Raw genomic sequence first — 22,348 nt, 5'->3', positions numbered from 1 at the left:
TATATTAATGTGTAGATTTTGATTTCTAAAGATTTTAGAACGATAGGTTAAGCGCGGAATGTGTATTCTAAATATTTTTAGAATACTCCTATTTACGTAGATCACGTATTCTAAACATTGTAGATTCAATGAAAAAAATGGATTTCGTTTTCTACTTCGTAGAATGTCATTTTTACTTTATTTAGAATATAATATGAAATTGATAATTTTAACTTTTTTATAACTGGAAAAAATATGACTAAGTTCATATAGGTATTTTATCAAAAGTTACTATTTTTCCAAAAAAAATTTGTTTGTAAAATTATTTATTAAATTTATTTTCAAAAATATTAAAGAGTGTTATAGGAAAATATGACACAAAATATAGATTAGTCTAAAAGGACATAGTTACCATTTTTTTTGCTCTAAAAAAACAGTTTTCCCAAAAAACTTCGTAGTACTTGTCTTTTTTATTTCATTCTATATGTCGTTCTCAACTTGTATTTCCCAAAATTGAATAGTTAATCCATCTTGTGATGCCGAATCACATCGTGTTTATCAGTTTAAAGCTTAAACAGATGTCGTCTCAACGATCGCTTTTGCTTCTATCTTTTCAAAAATCTACTTTAATTTTACTTAGTGTGCGTATGTTGTCCCAGCTGGTAAAATGCCGAAAACAATGATGAAAATATAATTAAAAATGGGACAACAATAGTTATTGTTCAACTCGCGCATAGTTTTTAACTCTCTGATTAATCAAGTTTTCCGTAGTAACTTGTACGCATAGATCACGACATCTTATAAACGGATCCAATATTACTTTTTCTTGTGATCATTTATTTTTGGGAAAATTATTTTTAGGCCAAAAAAATGGTAACTATGTCTCACTAGACTAATTTCCATTTTGTACCATTTATGTTTTTAATGTCCTTTAATATTTTTTGAAAATAAATTAAATAAATATTTTTACAAACAAAAAAAATTGAAAAAATAGTAACTACTAACGAAATACCTATATGAATTTAGTGATATTTTTTTCAGTTTTAAAAATATTTAAATCATAATTTCAGATTCTATTTTACTTAAAGTAGAAATGATATTCTATGAAGTAAAAAATAAAATCCAGTTTTTAATATATGATCTACGTAAATAATAACACTCTAAATATTTCGAATGCACATTATGCGCTTAACTTATCACTCTGTAGTATGTAGAAATCAGAATCTACAAATTATTATAAATCTAAAATCTGTAAAAATCGAAATCTACATATTACTATAAATCTAAAAACCTGTAGAAAAAGAGTTCTACAAATTTGCTGTAAATCTAAAATTTGCAGAAATCAAAATCTACACATTATTATAAATCTAAAAACTTGTAGAACAGAGTCCTATAGATTTACTGTATTCTACGGATAACAATAATCAGCTCTGAAAAACATGGAAAGAAAATATTTGGAAATATTCAGTTTTCATATATGAAAAATCAATTTTTCAGAATTTTTTTTTAAAAAAAAATTGTGGGACATAATGTTTAGTTTTTTAAAAGGATTTTTAATGTTTTCTTTTATTTTAATTACTTTAACTATTTATTATATTTTAATATTAAAAAATTGTTTTGTTAATTGTAATTTTGAATTTATAATTGAAATTGAATGCATTATTGTCATTTTGAAAATACTTAGCCTAATAGGACATAAAATATATAAGATTAGTCTAATGTGACATACTTACTATTTTTTGGCCTAAAAAAACAATTTCCCCTTTATTTTTTAGTTTTTGATCTATTACTTTTTTCTTGTGATTCCATCTTAATAAAAAACACTGGTACTCAAAAAAAAAAAATCTCTTGTACAAAGAGTTCATATGACTTGTACTCTATTTTCATCCGTATTAGAAGAAAAACAATCTTTCTCACACTTTTTGACTTTCAGAGTTTGCCGATTAGAAGTTATGTATCTCGCGAAAACTTTTGACTATTTATACAATGCTCTTTTACAAAGTGCTCTTTCGAACGATCAGAATTGCCAAATATATGTATGTTTAGTTTGATAATTCATCATTTCATTGATTATAGGTCGATTTAGTCAAACCTTTTTTTTTTTTTTTTTTTTGTCATCAAAAGCTTTATTTCAAACTTAAACCGGTCCTATCGTACTAGCCTCGTGAGCTAGCGGAATAGAGACCATACTGTCAACCAACATGTAGTGTAAATCACGTGATCGGGCCTCTTTTGCAAGAGCATCCGCACGGAAGTTCAAAGAACGAGGTAAAAAACTCAGCGAAAAGGAAATAAAAGAAGTTCTCAGTGCCTCAATGGCATCAAGCTCTGGATCAAGTGCTGGCCACTTCTTAGAGAAGTTGATGATGTGTACCAGCTGTTGACAGTCTGATTCCAAGCGTACCTGCTGGAACCCACGGCTACTAAGCTCCTCCATAGCCCACACTAAACTCTCCGCTTCCGCATGTAGTGGGGATGGGACGTTGATTAGTTTCCTTTGCCCTCGCATTACCTCCATGTCGCCATCGAACACAATAAAACTCAGCCCCACTCCAGTATCTTCTAGGACCCAAGACGCGTCGAGCTGGCATCTCCATCGTCCCACCCTTTCTTGTTCCTCCACTTCCGCTATCCTCTCATTCCCGTCGTCTGCTGCTTCCAAGATGTCCGGCAGGATCTGCGCTAGCTTCCATGTTGTAGCTTCCGAAACCGCTAGTTGCAGGGTATCCACAGGTGATGTATCCTTGTTATTAAAACATTTATCGTTTCGTGCCTTCCATAAGTACCAGATCAACCATGGAAAGAAGGCCGTGCTCTCAGCTCTGCTAGGATCTGTTTGCAAATTCAGTAGCATATCAAAGTTAACAAAGATTGAGGAACTCGGGAAGACCCCCGGAGACGTCGGGACTGTCGATAATGCCCAACTTTGAATCGCTGGCGGGCATTCAAAGATGATATGGTTAATCGTTTCATTCTCCGCACCACAGCGTTGACAGACCGAGTCGTTACCGCAATGTCTTTCTTTTAGCTTGCTCGCTGAGGCGACATATCCAGACAGAGCTTGCCACAGAAAATGCTTGATTTTCCGCGGCGCCTTAAGTCTCCAAACCTTCTTCTTTGATTTAGTCAAACCGTGTTCACAATCAAAACATTTAATACATTGCCATTAAATATATTCAGCTAGAGGTACACATGTAGTATCATTTGTCAAACTGCATTAATGTTATCCTGTATTGATATTTTTCCCTTCTTCACTATTTTGGGAATTTCTACTTCAGAATTAGCTTCTTCGACATGCTGCCAAGTTATAGTCAATTAGTCAGGTCAAATTAAATTTTTATACTTTTAGCCTACTGAAATCTAGTATAACATATGTGATATATGTAATCACATGTTTTAAATATCTTAATTATCTAATTTTGATATTCATAATTAAACAAGTATATCTTATTAAATAGATAAAATGGTAATATACATATAATAACAAAAAAAATTGAGAAACAAGTAATAATCAAATTTGAAATGTTTTATTACTCTTCCACATAGTAGTGCTATATATCTTGTTGAATATGTGGAAGAGTAATAAAACATTTCAAATTTGATTATTACTTGTTTCTCAATTTTTTTTGAATATCTATCTTGTTTAACTTATTTTGATGTTGTAGCATTTGGTTATTATCGTCGATAATAACCAAATGCTATTTATCGTAGAGGGTGGATAATTTTTTCTTGTTATTGTAGTTTGTAAGTTAAAGTTTAATGAATGAAAGTAAACCTCTGAATGGTAACATGCGGGACAAGTGCGATATAGTTGTAATAGTAACAAAAATATATAAACATGTAAAAGTTTTTGTTACTATTTACGGCAGTGTGACCCGTTATCGTTCGAAGACTAAATTGTGTTCACTCGATCTAACCAAATCATTGGGTAACGATCAATTATAGATTAATGGGATCGGTTTTACTTATGTGAATGGCATAATATTCAAACTACGGTTTATTGCTTTAGTTTTTTGGTAAAAGTGTATTGCTTTAGTTTTAGTGATTTGTTGTGTAAACTGTTCCTTTATAAAAGAAATGCACATGTTTCAGAAAATATTCTAGTGCGATCAGTAATCAAAATTTTACGAAATAATTCATCTGTTTTCGAAAGTAAATTTTTTTAGAGTTTTCACGTTTATTAAGAATACAATAAATATTTACAATTTAATTTAAAATTTATTTTTTATACATTTTTCAATAACTATCCACCAATAAAATTTAATCAATTCAAATATTCACAATTAATGTTTCTCAGAAGAATACAAAAATACCTTAAAAATATAGAAAATTTATTTATTTGGAACAAAAATAAACTCTAAAAAAATCTTAATTTAGGGAACAGAGACTACATGTTTAGGGATATAAGGGAATAATAATTAATAAGCACGTGAAAGCCCAAACGCATATATGTCCCACAACGAAAATGTCACATATTATCCGTGAATGCAATATATATCTATACAAGATTAATAGTCACGATGTGAATTTCTATGGAGTGGGGTTTATAGTATTGCCAATCTATAAATAATCATTGTCATTTTCTACTAATCGACTTGGGTCCAATTCAGATTGAGTGACAATTAACGTGACGTTCACGTTGCCTCGATCCTCAAGAATTTTCTACGAGAGACACTCTATGGACCAATTTGCTTCACCTCTTCCATAACGTAGGACCCTTCTTCATCCCCTCCATCGTCAATTTTACATGACTTCTTTTGTCTCTTCTTCCTTTCTAAATAAAAACAAAAACAGCTCGATATTTTTCATTTTGACAAGGAAAACATATTTATCCAATTTTTATGTCTTACTTTTGACTCGGATGGCCATAGTGTTTCATAAGCAACCAAAAAATCCGACAATGTTTTTTTTTTTTTTGATAAAGGGCTTAAAAATCCGACAATGTTAATCACTACCGTTGAATAAACTCGATCTTCAATTCAATTGGTCTTTATTTTAGCTGAAGTCAAAAATTGATTTCATTTTTTTGTCAGCAAACAAAAATTATATATATATAATTTTTTTATTAATCTGAAGTGTTTCGGACATATGAAAAACCTAGATTAATCATTAAGGAAAGGTCTAGCCTACGGATAGATTCTCTCTTCCGATGTTCAAATGGATCGAAAGCAAAGACTTATATCCATGTGGATGTCTAAAATAATGTGAAGTAGTTTCGCACAGCAAGCCGAATCGAACATGAAATGTGTTGGCGTCCCAAACCATTTCCTTTACCACTCGACTACAAAATCTCGGACAAAAATATATATATTTGATTGCATAATTTTATTTTTGGTAAACATGAGAACTATAAATGTGTTCAAATAACCATAACAATATTTGATTGCAAACTTTTTTTCGTAAAGATAATTTTAACTTATATACGGTGGTTAATCAAGTAGTTAGGTCCATAAAGTTCAAGTTCATTATGTTGCACACATTGACTAGTATTTTTTTACATCCATTCTTTATAGTTGAGTGATCCTCGTAACAAATTTTAGGTCTCGAGATTTCTTTGAGATTGAATTTACTGGATCTTATAACCCAATAAAATGTGAAGTTTATTTTCAGTTGAGTTAATTAATGTCCGTGCAAGCTGGAGGAAATTAAAACACGCAACACACGGAGTTATTCCAGTAACTAGACGTGATATCTTTGAAGCGCATATATATATATAGCGTTTAGGCTTTGAAGTCCCTCTTGTGTGTCGTTAACAAGTTGCATAATTGGTGGATATGTACCTACATTGTCCAAGTCAACGAAAACTACACATATTATGTCAACTAACTCCTTATATTTTTTCCGTGTAAAACTAAGTCCTTATATTATCCATAAAGTCTAAACCATTTTATTTTTCGACCTGTTGAGATATATAATCAATTATCAAAATTTCTAATAGAACCAATAACTCTTATCACATCATTATTCAGTAGCATCTCTCTGGAATGCATTCTCTTTTACAGCCAGGGCCGGTCTCAAGCATAGGCGAGGGAACCGACCGTTTAGAACATCATATTTTAAGCAAAAAATTTAGTTGTATATAAGACATAAATTTTTTTTACATGAATAACAAATGCATTATGCATATTAGGGCATCAAAAAAAAATTGAGGATATTGGACCGTCACTGTTTACAGCTAAAAACAAACAGTATGTTTTCTCAAAAAAAAAACAACAAACAGTAAGGGAATGGGAGACGTTACGAAGGTGCGTGCGTGGGGGATTGTTTATGTATGGGAGTGATAGATTAAAATCGATGTAATATTATCTTTGAACCTAGTATTCTTTTCGTGCTTAAAAAAAAAAACCTAGTATTCTTTTCATATTATATAAGTTATCGTTCTAGTATTCATTATAAGTTATATATATTAGTTTTACTTAGGATCCTTTATACTAAAGTCACATGAGCAATCAAATTTTTTACACATGGCATAGCATGTGCTTACAAAATTTGTTTTTGATAAAATAAAATGTGATCTCTAAATTTTTTCGCATTATTACTCTCAAGTTTCTTAAATCACATATAAAACTGTTTTATATGCTGTATAAACTGTTTTATCTTTTTTGGATCAAAATATTTTACTCCATAAATTCTCTCTCTTTCTCTTTTCATCTCCTTTTCTTACTTTCCATCGATTCATTCTTTTACTATTCAATTTTTCTATATTAAAAAATTCATACAAATTTATGGTTACTCTTAATTTAGATGCAGCTTCCTCTTATTTTTCAATTAATAATATTTTAATAGTTCATCTCAGGTTAAAGTGACACTTGAATATATTTTGCTTCAAAGCTTGATTTTTCAATAGAAGTTTGAAAAATTAAAGCTTTGCCACCAATGAAAGTAATAATAAACAATTTTAACTCTTATCTAAAAAGTGGATACTTGCATATGTTCATTTTTGATGCAAGAGAATGACAATCGGCACATACCCATCTCCCCACTGCCAAAGTACTGGCAAATACTGGTCTTCCTCGTGTGTCGCGAACTCCTCCTGCTGCCGGCCCTAGCACTGTGATCTGCAATGTAGTTGCAGCATGGGATGCCTGAACTAGATATTAATTATGGTATCGGTGGCATTTTCTCAGGCTGGAGTCCGCGCTCTAAACTGGATCCCATCTGCGAGTCTTGCAGCTTTTTCTCATCAACGTTAATGGCTGAAGCCCTCGCCATCCGTTCGGTGGTTATGTATGATGCCTCTTCGAATGTTAAATCCTTGATGATCATGTCTGATTCTCAGTCCCTGGTGAAGTTGTTGAAGAGAGAAAGTTTGGTTCCAGTTTTGTTCGGTATTTTATTCAATATCTATCAGTTTAGCTCTTCTTTTGATGTTGTTTCTTTTTGGTATGTGCTTCGTTTGAGTAATGTGATGGCTGATTCGGTGGTAAAATTAGCTCTCTCATTGTTAAACTTCTCTTCCTCTAATGGAGTGTAAACTCTTTATGACATGAAATTAATGTGTTTGATTAAAAAAAAGTTTTCTTTGAAGCAAACTTAGAATAAAAGCAGAACTGTACACAATCCAAAAACAAAACAAATGGTATGTTTAATTCTTCTTTGATTCGATCTCTTTTATGTAACTCTTTGACAAAACTGTGTTTTGTTTTGTAACTTGAAAGAAATAGCAGCCCATGATTAGCAAATGATGTGATACCACCCCACCGAGAAAAAATGTATTAACAGTTATGATAATGCAAATCAGGTATTTACAGATTTGTTTTGGTTTGGTTACTATTTCACATATCTGTTTTTTTAATAAAAGATCATATTCTAGTATCTTACAATTATTTGTAAGTCATTATATAAAAATCAAATATTTAACATTCATGTTTAATTTCATTTTTATGATATTAAATTTTAAAAATTCTATTTAAAAATGTACTTATATATAAAATACAAATAAAACTGAAAGTATCAGTTATGATATTTTTAGGTGTTATCCATCTCTAGAAATGTGCCTCAAGTAAGTTTAATTTTGATTAAAAAAATTTAAAATTATTGTTAAATATAATTTAAACGCAAAAAAAATGATATGTGCTTAGCATGGGAGATATTCTAATAACCAAATAAACCTCGAGTCAAAATTAATATAAATTTGAATAATATTATTCATTTTTTCTTATTACTTTTTCTTGGCAAACACTTATTACTATCTTTTTATAATATTATTTTTGACAGTAAAATTATTAACAATAAACGACTAAACGTTAAAAAAAAAACGACTAAACGTTACCCCAAACTTAAAAGAAAACAATCTAACTCCGCCCTTAGGAAGTTGAAAATGAAGGGTATAAAGAGACTCAACATAGGTTTAACTTGATAAAAAAAAAGAATGGTAGGTTTTAAGACGTGGCATTTTGATTTGGGCTATTAATGGGATCTAGTCCTTAATGTATATAGCTCCAATCCATCTTTCACTCCTTTCAATTGTTTTCATATCATCAACGCCCATCCCCTCTTGTTTCTTAATTGAAGGTGATTAACACTCAATTCATCATTTGATTGTGCATAAGGTTTTGTTAAACAATAAAGAAGTAAAAGGAAAAATGAATTTCGTAGTAAAGCCGGAAGACTACATGACAATTTATACTCATAAGACTGTCTAATGGCCCATGAAACTATACATTATATAGCCCATTACAAGTTTTATGTGTGTTTATATCCGTTAATGTCAGACATCAAATCAAACATACATGAAAAGTTGTCAAACAATGCTTCTGATTCATATGAAGGAAGAGTATGAGGAGCTTTGTAGCACGAATAGTTTGAGAGAAGAACATTTGCCTCACACTGAAGGCTGGTCCAGAGGGATAGCCACCCAAGCCACCAGATTAGGACATCTAAATTGAGAAGGCATACTTCTGAATTTTTTTATTAGTATTTATAAATATGCAGAATTTTTAGATAAATATTACTTATTGAGAATTATTAACCAGTGAATAAAATCTAATATTCTATGACACTAGTGCAACTAACGCTTCTTTAATTATTAATATTAATATAATATACAATTAACTTTATAGATTTATTTTTAATAATTATTAATCCAGTTTAATTAGTTAAAAATTAATGTGATATTTTATGTTATATATATTTATATATTGTTATTAGGAAAAATATAAATATATGTTGTTAAAACTTGCTTGGGGCATCTAACCGTCTTAGATTGGCACTGCTCACACCTTCGGCTTTTATTATTGAAAATATAATCTTCGATACACTCTCTTTCAAACTAAGAGAACGATTCAAGATTCTTTTTAATTTACCACAATATCAATACTAGTATTTTCAAGGATAAAAAAATATTAAAATGAGTGTTTTTTTTTGAATGATTTATTTTTTTGTAAAAAAAAATGTGCAGTTCAAGTTTAACACTACACCACTCATTCATTTATCTGAAATATGGGTTATTATTTAATATTAACTGGTTTTTGTAAGTTTTCACGTAATAATTTTTTTTGTATGTATTTCTATCAATGAGTATTTAAAAAAAAACTGAAAAATAATTATGCATTACATTTATGATCAAAAAGAATAATAGAAAAATTGATGGAAAATGATAATTTAAATATAATTGAAAAATATGAATATATATATATAATTTAAAAAAAAATCAAACTATCACTTTTCTGTTTCTTTTTTATTCCGTTTATTCCATACATTCCTAAAATGAATTATCAGTTACAACCTAATATTTTGGTGAAACTTTAGGTTAAAAGAGACAAAGTAGGGAATTTTGAAATGAGGTGGTGATGTATGTTGGATTGCTGTGGGACGACATGGTCAATAAAGCAAATCGCATTATTGAAGAGAAATTACGTATATTACTTACTTTATCTTATTATTTCTCTGAACAAAAAAGAACAATACATCAACAACAAAAATTAAAGTGAGAAGAAACCTAATTATTAGATATGAGTCATATTTCGTCTCCGTCTCTTTTAATATTTTCTTACCATATATTTACATGAATTAACATTCTTATCAGTTACTAATCTTGCAGCGCTTCTGAATATTCATGCTCATAATACAGTACTATTAATAACCAGTTCGGGTTGATTGTATTTTCCCAACTCATTTTCTATGATTTTACCAAATCCATTTAGTTTTTAATCACATGACCACTATTGATAGGGATCGAGTGCTCTTATATATAAGTAACTTAGAGGGTAGTAAAAGGCGTTAAAATCATATGTTAGATTCATTCTGTTTCACATGAATACTAATCAAAAGAAACATATACCGCTCCTAAGCATAAACTATTTATAACCGAATCCAAATTTAAACCGGCTAAAACCCTCGATAAACTGAAACACTTAGCAGCTAAACCAAGAAAACCATAGTTAGACATTAGACTGGATCAAGAATCAGCCCAAGCAGCGAAAACCGGCATCTGAGGCAATGTAATAGAAACGGCCTTGAGCTCAGCATTAGGGTTTGTAGTCCAAGAACTCATGTTTCCGACCACATTTGCTCCGAACATCTTCGGACCATCTTGAGGCAACGAGAAATTCCCAGGAAAACCCAAAACCCTCTCCGGACCACTCACTTTTTTATTCGAACCACCGTCCAAGACGGCGTTTAAAGCGGTTTCCTCGTCGTTATTGTTGCGGACCACAATGCTGTTGCTGTTCCTTCGAGCCAACTCTCCAGACAAGAGTGTGTTACTAGACATTATTCGATCCACATCGTACCTTGTAATGTCAAAGTTAGTCACAGCGTTTGTGCCACGGAACTTGATAGCTGCTACATCATACGCTTCCCCCGCTTCTTCTTGAGTTCCTAATAGGGTTAAATATATTCCGTGAGATACAAGCAATCTAAAAAGAGCTTTAATAGATGATAATTATCACTGAAAATTACCAAAAGTTCCGAGGTAGAGATCTTTGTTTCCAGCGACTCTACCGATCCGAGCTTGCCACCTTCCATGTTGGTGATGTCTATTACAAGAGAACCACAAAGTCAGTATTCACATTTTTTATGAAATGAAAACTATATACTACAAAGCTATATACATGCAAGTAAAAGGACCTTGTAACTCCTCTATAGATGGAAGCACCCCTAGAGAAACCACTGCTTCTCCTTCTTAAATGAGCAACATGTTCTTGACGAGTCATGTTCTTCATGTCCTCAATCTCTTTCTGATATATCTCCACCTTTAAACCAATAAAGAAAACTCCATTAGCGTAATATAAAACATCAAAGATCAAAGAGATATAAAGTTGGAAGTAAAAATAGATTAAAAGTAAATGGTTTACAGAGAAATTAGTGTGAGTAGAGGGACCCCAGTACTTGAGTGCAGCAAGATCATATGCTCGGGCAGCTTTCTCCTCCATATCATAACCTCCTAAAAAGATTTAATTAAACAAAAAGCAGTCAAAACCCATCATTATTTTCCCTAGAAAAATATTGGGGGAAATCATGAATCCATGAAGATTGAAGTGTGTACTTACCCAGATAAACTGAGAAGAAGATCATCAAATCATAATCACACATAGAGAAAAAATAAACCCACAATGTCAGTAAATGTCAAATAAAAAACATTTATCCTAAAGAAAAGTAAATTATAAAACATAAAAATAAAAGCATTAGACCTTGTCTTCCTTTTCTGCTATGACCTTCCTTCTTGAAACTATTGTCCCATAGATGAGCTTCATATCTACCAGTCCATCGATGTCTATTTCACATTATTTAAACGATAGAATAAGTACAGAAACTTTATGACGAAAGTCAAATAATATTTAAAGAATTATAAGAAAATAAAACCTTGTAACGCCTCGGTATTGAGAAGTTCGTTGTCCAAAAGTATCAATGGATTTTCTATGAACAGTCTGCTGCTTCTGTCCAACAACCACAACTTCCTCTTGTCCTCTCTTCTTCTTCCTGGCAGCAGCCATTGTTGTTGTCTCAAACCCAACATTTGTCTCAACCAAAGCTTCAGAGATCTGATGGTGGTTTTGAGTTTGGTTGTGGCCTTGGTGGTTTTGGTTCTGGTGGTGGTGAGGGCCAGTGATGCAGCTAGATTGTGACCCAGGGCTCATCGATAAGCTCAGTGACTGTTGAAATTCCCCATATACCCCTACATTAAAAGGGCCTCTTCCATGTGTCAGACCAGGGACACTCTCGTAATTTCTTGATTCTTCCTCATGGTGGTTTCTGGTTTGAGGGAAACTAAAGAACTCTTGAAAGTTTGTGTTGTTGTCTGCCTCATGAGTGGTATTGTAGAATAAACTATCTAAGCTAAGATCCATGGTTTCTTTGTGATTTGTGTTGCTGTGATGGGTCCCAAAGAAATCCTCTATCTTCGGAGATGAAACTAAAACAACCAAAAAACCAGAAAATAAAATTTTATAATATAGAAAATAAAACATAAATTCTTGAAAACCAAACATGTTATCATGCCTACGTTAAATTAATTAACCTTGTGTATGGTGATGATGATTTGAGTAAGAAGATCTGTTGAGAGCTTCCATTAAGCAAAGAGAACCATCAGATCTGAGTGGCATCACGGACATTTGAGAATAAATATCCCCAGCTGCCGAGTTAGATCCATAGCAAACTCCATAGCTGCTACTGTTGTCACCAACAACAAGTTGTGGTGGAACAGAACAAGTTGCAACTGATGAAGACGAAGATGAGTATAGAGCTTCTCCTTCACTTCCTCCAATTTTCAACATATTTGAAGACAACGAGAACCCTAACAAGTTAGTCGTGTTGCTATGATCATTATCATCATTATCACAAAAAGACTTCATTTTCCTTTCTTCTGCTTCTCTTCTTTCTATAATGTATCTCTTTTTTTTCTTTTTTTAATCTCTCGAAATGGTAAGCTAAATCGCAATCATTAGCTAAACAACGAACACACGATCTTTTTCTTTGTTGCGGATAAGAAGAGAAAAGGAAGGGACTTAAGACCATCTTTAACGCAGAACCTTAAGAGGTTCTTAAAGATAAAAACTGATTTAATTAAATGAAAATTAAAACAGTAGGCAATTACCGATCCTTAGTAAGGGATTTTGGTAACCGCTTTTAAAGGGGTTTTTCGAACACGTGTAAGCACAGAAAATTTTCTATTTTTTTTCTCTTTTCTCTCTTTTCTTTTCTCTCTGTTCTTTCTTTCTCGACTTCTCTTTTGGCGATTGAAAGTTGAAACCGTCCTCACGGCATCTCCTCCGGCTTCTCTGGTCTCCTCCGGCTTCTCTGATCTCTTCACGGCGTCTCTTTTTCTCCATTGAGAATCACAGGTTCGTCCACTTTTAATCTTGTCTTGATCCTGGTCGACTGATTGTGATATCGATGATTTAGGGTTGTGGTTTGTCTTAATTGGTTATCTTCTTAATTAGGGTTTGTAATTCCTGTTCCGGGTTTCATCTATCTCTTTGTAAGATATGAATCTATGGTTTATTTGAGAGAGTTCTGCTTGCTGTAAGAAATGTTTGCAATTGAGACATCATGGATATGTTTGATTACAAGTTCTAATCTTGTTGTTGTTTTTATGGTTTAGAAGAGATTGAGATGTCAACACCAGCAAGGAAGAGACTTGTGAGGGATTCCAGGAGGTTGCTGCAAGATCCTCCTGCTGGTATCAGTGGTGCTCCTCTAACAACAACATCTTGCTCTGGAACGCTGTCATCTTCGGGTAACAAAAAAAAAAACACTTGCTTTCTTTTATGGTAAAACCTATGTGTCTTGTCTAGATTCTAATCATTTGTCATTCTCTGTTTTTAATGGAAACTACAGCCCAGATGATACGCCTAGGGATGGAGTTGAACAGAACTTACAGAACCAATGGAGTCCCATCTATGTATCTCTTTCTTTGTCGACAAAGCCGTTGCTATCATGTTGGATATGAAGGTAACATCTTGTTTTTTTTGTTTGTTTGTGAAGAGAGGCATTGCTAGAAGATACAAGAGTACGATTTAGGCATTGTTATTGTGTTACATGTAGGTCTGAGTATTGAACTGTTTTGAGTAACACTCAAAGTCCTATGACGAAAGTGAAACATAATAGAAGTTAATCGGTGTCAGTTTGAGGTGTGTGTGTGTTATATTTTTAACCGTAGAGTGCCAATCTTCCTTCTATAACAGGTTGATATCATATAAGATGTTCAACAGAAGTCACAAGGCGTTCATTCAAATCAAAAGAAGTCACGAGATTTGTTGTATATATTTGTTGTATATGCAATTCACGAGTATTGTCTGTATGTTAGATACATGTTGGTTTTGGTTCTTCTCTCCTTCTCTATATAAAGTTGTGATTCACCAAGCATTTTATTCACACAGTCTCATTATCTCCTTCTCACCAAACAACTTTCATTCTTTCTTCTCACCAAACAAGTTTCATTATCTCTCTTTGATCACAAATATTATTCACAAATGTTTTTTTCAGATTATTTTCGATTATTGTACTAATCTTTATTTTTATGTTGTTTTTCAAATCTATGTTTTAATGTTATCTTTTAATATGTTTTATTTAATAAATAAATTTTATCTTTTAAAAAAATTAATAATTTTTTTCTAAGAACCTTTAACTAAGAAACTCCCATTGGACCATTCAAAATAGAAGTTTCTTAACTTAAATTCTTAGGTTAATTTTATTAATTAAAAATTATTAAGAAACCCATAAGAGGTGATAGGGATAATCATGCTCTAAGGATATAGGAGAGGTTTTTGAGAGTACTCTTATATTATTCTAAGAGGGAAGAACAAAGCACACACATTTGCTGTTTGAAGACGTTGGGATCTGTGTTCTTATCGAGAAAGACATTTCTTTAATTTATTCACTTCTTTTCAAAAAATAATTTATTTTGGGTTTTAGCCCTACAAATCCCCACCTTCCACATATTATATGTTTTTTTGTAAAGCATCTATATACATTTCAAAGCTAATACATTGTTATGGGTTATGGCTTGACTAATGGATATGAGTCATATGAGATATCAGTTCCAATACAGCTATCAGTAAAACACACAGAACACTTGTAGGGAGTATCATATTAAATTTTCCAAAATATATCAAAATACATTTTAAAGTTTATAACTTTTTTTTGTTAGGACATTCAAACGCACTCTCGAAACATTTTATAAATTGTATTCCATTAGGCTTTAACATTTTTTATAACTCATTTCGAAACACACAAAAAGTTAAATATTGAAATGAATCGTTTTACTTATGGTGAACATACATAATACATATCATTTTTTTATCAAAACATAATACATATCATATTATTTATTTTTTGAACATTACATATTATATTATTGGGAAAAAGAAATACGAATACAAACCTATAAACAGACAAAAGGTTAAAGAAAAGTCCAAAATTTCTCTTCAGCGACCGTAGAAATTACGACGAAAATTTTGGTCACGGCTCTAAATGACCCGACATATATAACTCTGGATCATTTGAGCTGCATCTTTTTATATCGTTATCTTCCAAAATCCTCAAACCAAGTGGGTCGCTACTCGTATTTATATTTGATTTTGTAAAACATGAGACAATAATATGTGTACACAATGCTGTCTCTATATATGTGACATGTTTGTATATTCAGCAACAAATTATATTAAGAGTTTAATAACATGTTGAGTTTTTTTTTTTTTTTGATCAAATAACATGTTGAGTTAAGGAGATTTTTTTGGAAAAGGACGAACTAGATCCCAATGCACGAAACGAATAAATTGTTTTCCAATAATATGTAACTAGAAAGAAATCAGTTGGTTAGAACTTAGAACATTTTTCATAGATTATAATTTTTGGAAAACTAAGTTATATACGTACGTAATGTGCATGTGTGTGTGTATACATGTTACGAGTTTGATTTTTAGGTGTACAGTGAGAACTCTAACTAGATCTCTATAAAGTCTTACGTACAGTAAACCTCAAACATACGTAGGCCCTATGATCTCTGCCACGACCAGCTGTAACGTAGGATAAGACACCTATACGGCGCCGTTTTGCTGAAGAACCACCCATCCATCTTTAATCACTTTGACTTATTATGCATCAGAGCTTTCCAATTTTAAAATGGAAATAGTTTAGTCAATATTGATCAATATTTTGTGTTGCCGTCGGAATATACAAAAAATAGTAGCCAAATTTTTGAACAAAACATAAATTTGTGTATGGAATCGTTTTAGACGTTTTTTTTTTAATCGTTTTAGACGTTGGTATATATTTGGTTTCGTTTTTCCATTCTTAATTTCTTATTGTAACTAACGCATTTTTTGTCTTTTAATTCCGATTATCTTTATCATCTTTCATTAAACCTAAACTATAAGTCTATAACTAAGTTCGGTCACTGTACTAATTTCATAACTCTGCTTATATCGAAGCAGTTTGGTTTATCATTGTTAAACCTTATATTTTTATACTTTTACATTACTTTATTAATCTTTCATAAGAGTATTTCCCAGTAATCTAAAATTTTAAGAAAGAAAAAAAAATTATGCTTATACCTTACCACTAGAAGTCTAGAAACATTTTCTTTCTGTTGGATAATTTTCCTTTAAACGTATTGTCGTCGGTCAAATACCTGCAGCATGCAGCAGAGGGAATTCAAATGAGAATTATATACAACAATTATTATTTCTCGACTTAGAACCGCCATTTTTAATGACATAAGAGCAAACCCTAATGGGGTTTTTCAACCAAAGGTTTTAAAAATACATATATATGTATTTTAAAAAGCTCATGCTAATAAATCCCCATTGGGTTTGCTCTAGCAGTCTTGATCGATACAGATTTTTGTTTATTAAAATAAAATATTTGGTTAACTGATATTTTTTACGTTAAGACATGTAATAATTTACCCCTATCAGATTTTATTTATTTAAATGTTCTCAGTTTCTTCTGTGTTAAAAAGATTTCTCTGATTAAACACTTTTGATCAAAGTTAATATTTGCCTAATGATGGATTAAGCGGTGGTAACCTTTAATGGACAAAAACTTTTATTTTAATGATTAAAGCATTAAAATTAATTATCTTTTAAATGAATATATTAAAGGGACAAATAAACTTTATATTACATACGATCAACTATAAATATGAATCAACTAAAAATGAAATCAACATAACCTTAGAATAAGATAAGAGATATCAGGTAAAGTTAAGGAAGAATAATTATTGATAAGATGTTTACCAAACAATAGTATCATTAAATAATAGAACCGGAAAAGCAATAATTTGAGATTACAAAAGAAATTACGTAAGATAATTTTTTTTTTTTGCATGAAAGTGATTACAAGAGACAGATTTTCTAGTGTGGATGATTTTGTTGGAAGGAAAAAAGGTAGTGGGAGCAGTTGTTTTGGAGGGAAATCATATGCACGTAGAGGTCCCTCGTTCCTTCCTTTGGTTTTGGTAATGATTAACAATTCCACCAAACATCAAAATTAATAGTGGCTTTATATCCAATTAGTTTTAGTTTTATTGGGTCCGACTGGTATTTTTATGTCTTTTTCATGATACTTGTCTTTATTTTTCCTTGAATCGTAAATGAATTTCGAAAGTTATAATCAAGCCACAGATAGCTGACAAAGAAATAATCAAACGACGAGATAAACAAAATGTCAACATCCTCCCAATTCGCGACTGAGAAGGCAAACGGAAAACGCCACATGAGATCTCTCACCATTTACTTATTTTCTGTTACCAGGCGAAGCAGCTGTAGATCTTCGAGACAGAGACGACTCTTTGGCCTTATGGTGACTTTTGAATGACTATTGTACCCGTGAAATATTCATAGTCATTGGTTTCGATTATAAATTAAATAGTCATTGCAGATTTATAAGGCCTTAATGAAATGTAATGAAATGTGGAAGTATATTTAGATAGATACTAAGACATACAGTTAGGCTAGAACTTAAAATTTGGAAGAATCTAATGAATACATATACTTTAATTTTATTAATCTTAGTAGTGACGAAAAAATATAAACTTTGTAATATACTAGTATATATTGTTTCAAATTGGACGTTGTTTATGATTTTTTCACGCAGATTAATTTTTATCTTTTTTTATAATTTTAATAATTTATTTAATTTAATTAAGGATAAAATAGATAAATTAATGTAAAATTTGCAATGACACTAATTTGTTAAAAAAGGTTTTATTATACAACAAAATTTAATTAAAGAAAAAATATATAACTAAAGATGTCATTAGATTTCTTCAAACATCTTAAGTTATAGTTACATTGAGATTTGCACCTTATGTTCAAGTAAGAAATACACCAGAATATAGGTGTGATTGGTAATTTCAAGATTTAAAAGAGGATTGTAAAAAGAGAAAATGAGAGAAAAAATGTGAAAAAGGAAAAAATATTGTTACCCTCCTCACATCTAGAATAATAATGAAAGTGTATTTTTCTCAAATTAAACAGTAACTAAGAGAAAATATAATTCCAATTTATTGAGAATTTTATGGAGTAAACTAGATTTTAAAGGGCAGAATTTTTTCAATTTAAAATCTAATTTGAATTTTTAAATAAATAATATATTGTTGTAAGTATTATAAGTTTCATTTTTATTTTTTATACCAACAAATCAACTATTGTTTGGCTTTTTAATTGTACAATAAATTATTTTAATTATATTTGAGCTTGTGAATTAATTTTAAATTATTAAAACCATATTTTGATTAGTTAATTAAATGGGCTGACCTGTGTTTCTTACCATTTATATATATTTCATATATAAATATGTGATTGTTACCATCTAGCTAAAATTGTTATCATTTAGTTTATTGATTGTTACTATTAATACCTATAACAAGATACTATTATTTATTTATTGAAAGGTTTTATAACAATATAATGTATGTTTTTAAACAAATGTTTTATAATGATGTATTGTTACCATATAAACATTAATATCTTATTAAAAATTGTAAAACATTAAAGTTGGCCCAAAGTGATTAAATATGAAAAATGGTTGTTAAAAATTCCAGATGGATCTTCTTGTAGTAAATAAAGAGGACCGTGTGAGATCCAGTTTTGTTATAGTTATGCTTTTCTAAATTTTTCAGAGTATTACGATATTACCGAACCAGTAATTTATGTACCGTGTAATTATCAATGATGTATACTTTGAAGTCCTAAATGCTACAGTAGAAATATATAGTAATTCAGTTGAAATAATTTTTTTTGTCAACGAAATAATTAAATTTATTAACCATAAATATAAAAATGACATAGAATTGTAAATAAGTTTAAAATGCATGAGCATAATTCTATTACAAGTTTTACTTTAATAGTATAGATGATATAAATAATTTTTTCACTTACTTTGCTTACTCTGTTAATGCTGTACAATCTAATTCTTTTTTTTTTTACTTAGATAGTAATTCATATTTTTCACTTAACATCACCAATCGCTTAAAACAAATTTATACATGTTAATTCCCTCAGAATCACGACATTTGCTTAAATAATTACAGCCACACAAATCCACGAATAACATTCTGGTCCAGCTTTTTGGGTATGGATTTGAATAAAACTAGCTCTATCTAAGAATCTACAATCAAGTGCAACATATAGAACTATCCATAAAAGCAGAAACATTTGGTTGGTTATGTCATCTATATTAATGTTATAACCCATTTAAATGGATAATTTCAATTAAAAAGTATATATCGTATCTCATATGAACACATGTACAAAAAAGTTGCTCGCAGGGATCAATGTTTAAGCTTTTAGAAATTAGGACCACTGTTATTTACATAATTACCCGAACAAGACAGAAATGCAGGAGATTTTGCATGTATGGTGAAAGAGAAAGGAGAAACACAATAATAGACAAATCATTAAAATCAAGATAAATAATTAAATTAAATCTTACATACATCTAACACTATTAAAAAAAGGAGAATAAGAAACCTCCTAAACTACGCCACCTCAGCAAAAAATTCACAACCTATCAAATTGCCATGTCATCATAAATAACAAAAAAAATTCATGTCATCACAAATAACAAAAAAAAAATTCTTTTACGTCAATTTATTATTTTGCGATCTATCTTTTCGTTTTCTTCCTCAAATCAATTTATCCCTTTAATATTCATCTTCTCAATCCTAGGCGGATCTGATTCCGATCTATGTTTCTCTGTTACTTGATTCGATTACTCTGTTACTATGTTCTTTGTTACTGTTACTTGCTTTGTCTCATCGGTACGTTTAATCTTCCTGCTGCTTTTACGAGTCGGGAGAATTTTACGATTTCTTTGGTTCATCATCGTTACGAAGATTTTGTGAGATTGTTTTGCTGATATTTTGTTTTGATTTGGTTTATGACAGATCATTAACGATCGTGAGCGGGAAGATCAAGGGGATTCAGATTCGTGACCTTCAAGGATGAGAAATCGATGAGGGATGCTATTGATGAGATGAACGGAAAGGAGCTCAACGGACGTACCATCACCGTCAACGAGTCTCAGTCTAGAGGAAGCGGCGGTGGAGGAGGCCGTGGTGGAGGTGAATACGGTGGCCGTGGAGGTGGCGGTATGACACTTTTAGCTTTTCCGATTTATTAACGGTTGATTCATATATAAGATTGAACGATGGCCAAATTAGATTCTCACTTTCTCTCGCTATTAGATTTCTGGATTATGATCGTATTGGTTTCAACCCCCAAAATCAATGCGTGGAAGGATTCATATTTGTTATCCTCATGTAATTTTAAGTTAGTTCTCTCATTATTGTATCTTTTCGCATGAACATTGTAATTGAAAGTGAGTATGTATGTCTTTTTTGTAGATTGTGGATCTCTGGATCAACATGGGTTTTGCAAGGGACAAAATCTGGGTAATCGATGACAATCTAACTTTACGAGTTCTTAAAATCATCATTAGTTGATCTTCATCTCAAACCATCAGAAGAGGACTTAAAGCAATGGTCTGACAGGTAAAAGTAAAACCATCATCATCCTTTTATGTTCTTTATCTTTATAGATTCTGAATTTTATATGTGTGTTTCCTTTTTGAGTTATGGGTTTCACTTGCTATAGATGGCCACTCAACATTGATTTCTTTAGAACATCAATGGAAAACCCTTCAGATTCTTATTTGCATATATCAAACTTACCTTGCTGTCTTAGATATAAGGTTGTTTGTACTCTTTATAAAATATATATTATCAGCAAAATATTCTGTGTTTAATGAATATTCTACGTGAAACTTCAGATTTATTATTTACTCAAGTAACTTCATCTGTTAGGGTTTTTTTTAACAATAAGTCCTCAGGCAGAAGACACAATATATATATATATTCACTTTGTAGTGTGATGTAATACAGTCTCTTGCATCATCAAAATCTAATAAAATTTGAAGATTTACAATTTTTGTATTGATGATCTACTCACTAACAAAATTTGTATTTGCTTATTTCTTTCGGGTTTATGAGTCACACCGGTGAAGTGTGAGAAGAGTTTGGATGGTCGTTGTCGTCCTCCACAGAGGTTTTGGTAGAAGAGATGAGGACAGCGGAGCGACAGAGAGGGCAAGTGGTGTGAGAACAGAGCCAAAGGTGAATACAATCAAAATGAAATATGTGTTTGCATGAAGGCATTTCCACCAACTCTTCCTTTAACTCAAATTCTCACAAACATACGCAACATCTGCACCAATTTTTCATTAAATTAGTCAAACTTTAGATTTACCAAAACAAGCAACAACCAAAGATAATATTAAACACAAAGACATGAAACTATATAATATATTTAAATTAGGATTGATTTTATATATATCTTGATTTTTGTCTAAAATCTTGATTTTGGTCTTATCTAGAAAGTTGTTCAAAAATTAAGGTCTTATATTTAAAAGGCATCTCAATTCGTATATTTCAACTTCCAATAGGATCATTCTCAGACATCTCAATTCGTATATCAACTATGTTAACATAATTATTTAAAAGAATCTTGGTAATTAAAGTTCAGCCTCATGAGAATTCATAAATGGTAAGATTAAATATGCCACGTAGAAGATTTGATAGATTCATACGAATACGAAGACGCTGGAACCCTATGTTCATAGGTGAGGTGAAGGAAGTAAAGTAACTTCAGAGAATCTCCGCTTTGTAAGAAACAAAGGGGTAAACTATATTGTTTTCAAGTTACCATTAAACAAGTTTTGTATTTGATAGACATATAATTGTTTTTCGATCCATAAGATCTGAGTATTATAAAAATGTTATAGAAAATTAATCTGGGCGTAGCCCGGAAAAGGTCCTAGTATGTATAAATGTCTGTGTAAGAGAGAAAAGAGAGATATTTATTAATGTTGTTTGACCAAAAAAAAAGAAATATTTACTAATATCGACGTTTGATGGCAAGGGTAG

At 31.1% G+C, this 22,348-nt stretch overlaps 1 protein-coding gene and 1 long non-coding RNA gene across 2 annotated transcripts; one reads left to right on the top strand and one right to left on the bottom strand.

The window, feature by feature from the left end:
• Positions 1–10,378: 10,378 nt before the first annotated feature.
• Positions 10,379–12,773, bottom strand: LOC106361398 (AP2-like ethylene-responsive transcription factor ANT). The gene is given in 8 exon segments (NM_001315805.1): positions 10,379–10,800; positions 10,882–10,958; positions 11,050–11,174; positions 11,277–11,365; positions 11,472–11,480; positions 11,613–11,695; positions 11,785–12,334; positions 12,440–12,773. Coding segments are annotated over 8 exon segments (1,689 nt in total).
• Positions 12,774–13,052: 279 nt separating this feature from the next.
• LOC111200094 lies at positions 13,053–21,720 on the top strand. Its single transcript, XR_007315401.1, has 5 exons — positions 13,053–13,262; positions 13,523–13,657; positions 13,759–13,872; positions 14,106–20,185; positions 20,312–21,720. It is a non-coding gene; the product is annotated as an uncharacterized LOC111200094 (long non-coding RNA).
• The last annotated feature ends 628 nt before the right edge of the window (positions 21,721–22,348 follow it).

The sequence above is a fragment of the Brassica napus genome, chromosome A8 (genome assembly GCF_020379485.1).
Source record: "Brassica napus cultivar Da-Ae chromosome A8, Da-Ae, whole genome shotgun sequence".
Lineage (NCBI taxonomy): Eukaryota > Viridiplantae > Streptophyta > Magnoliopsida > Brassicales > Brassicaceae > Brassica > Brassica napus.
The sequence above is the reverse complement of the archived record's forward strand: the minus strand, read 5'-3'. Positions and strand labels throughout refer to the sequence as shown.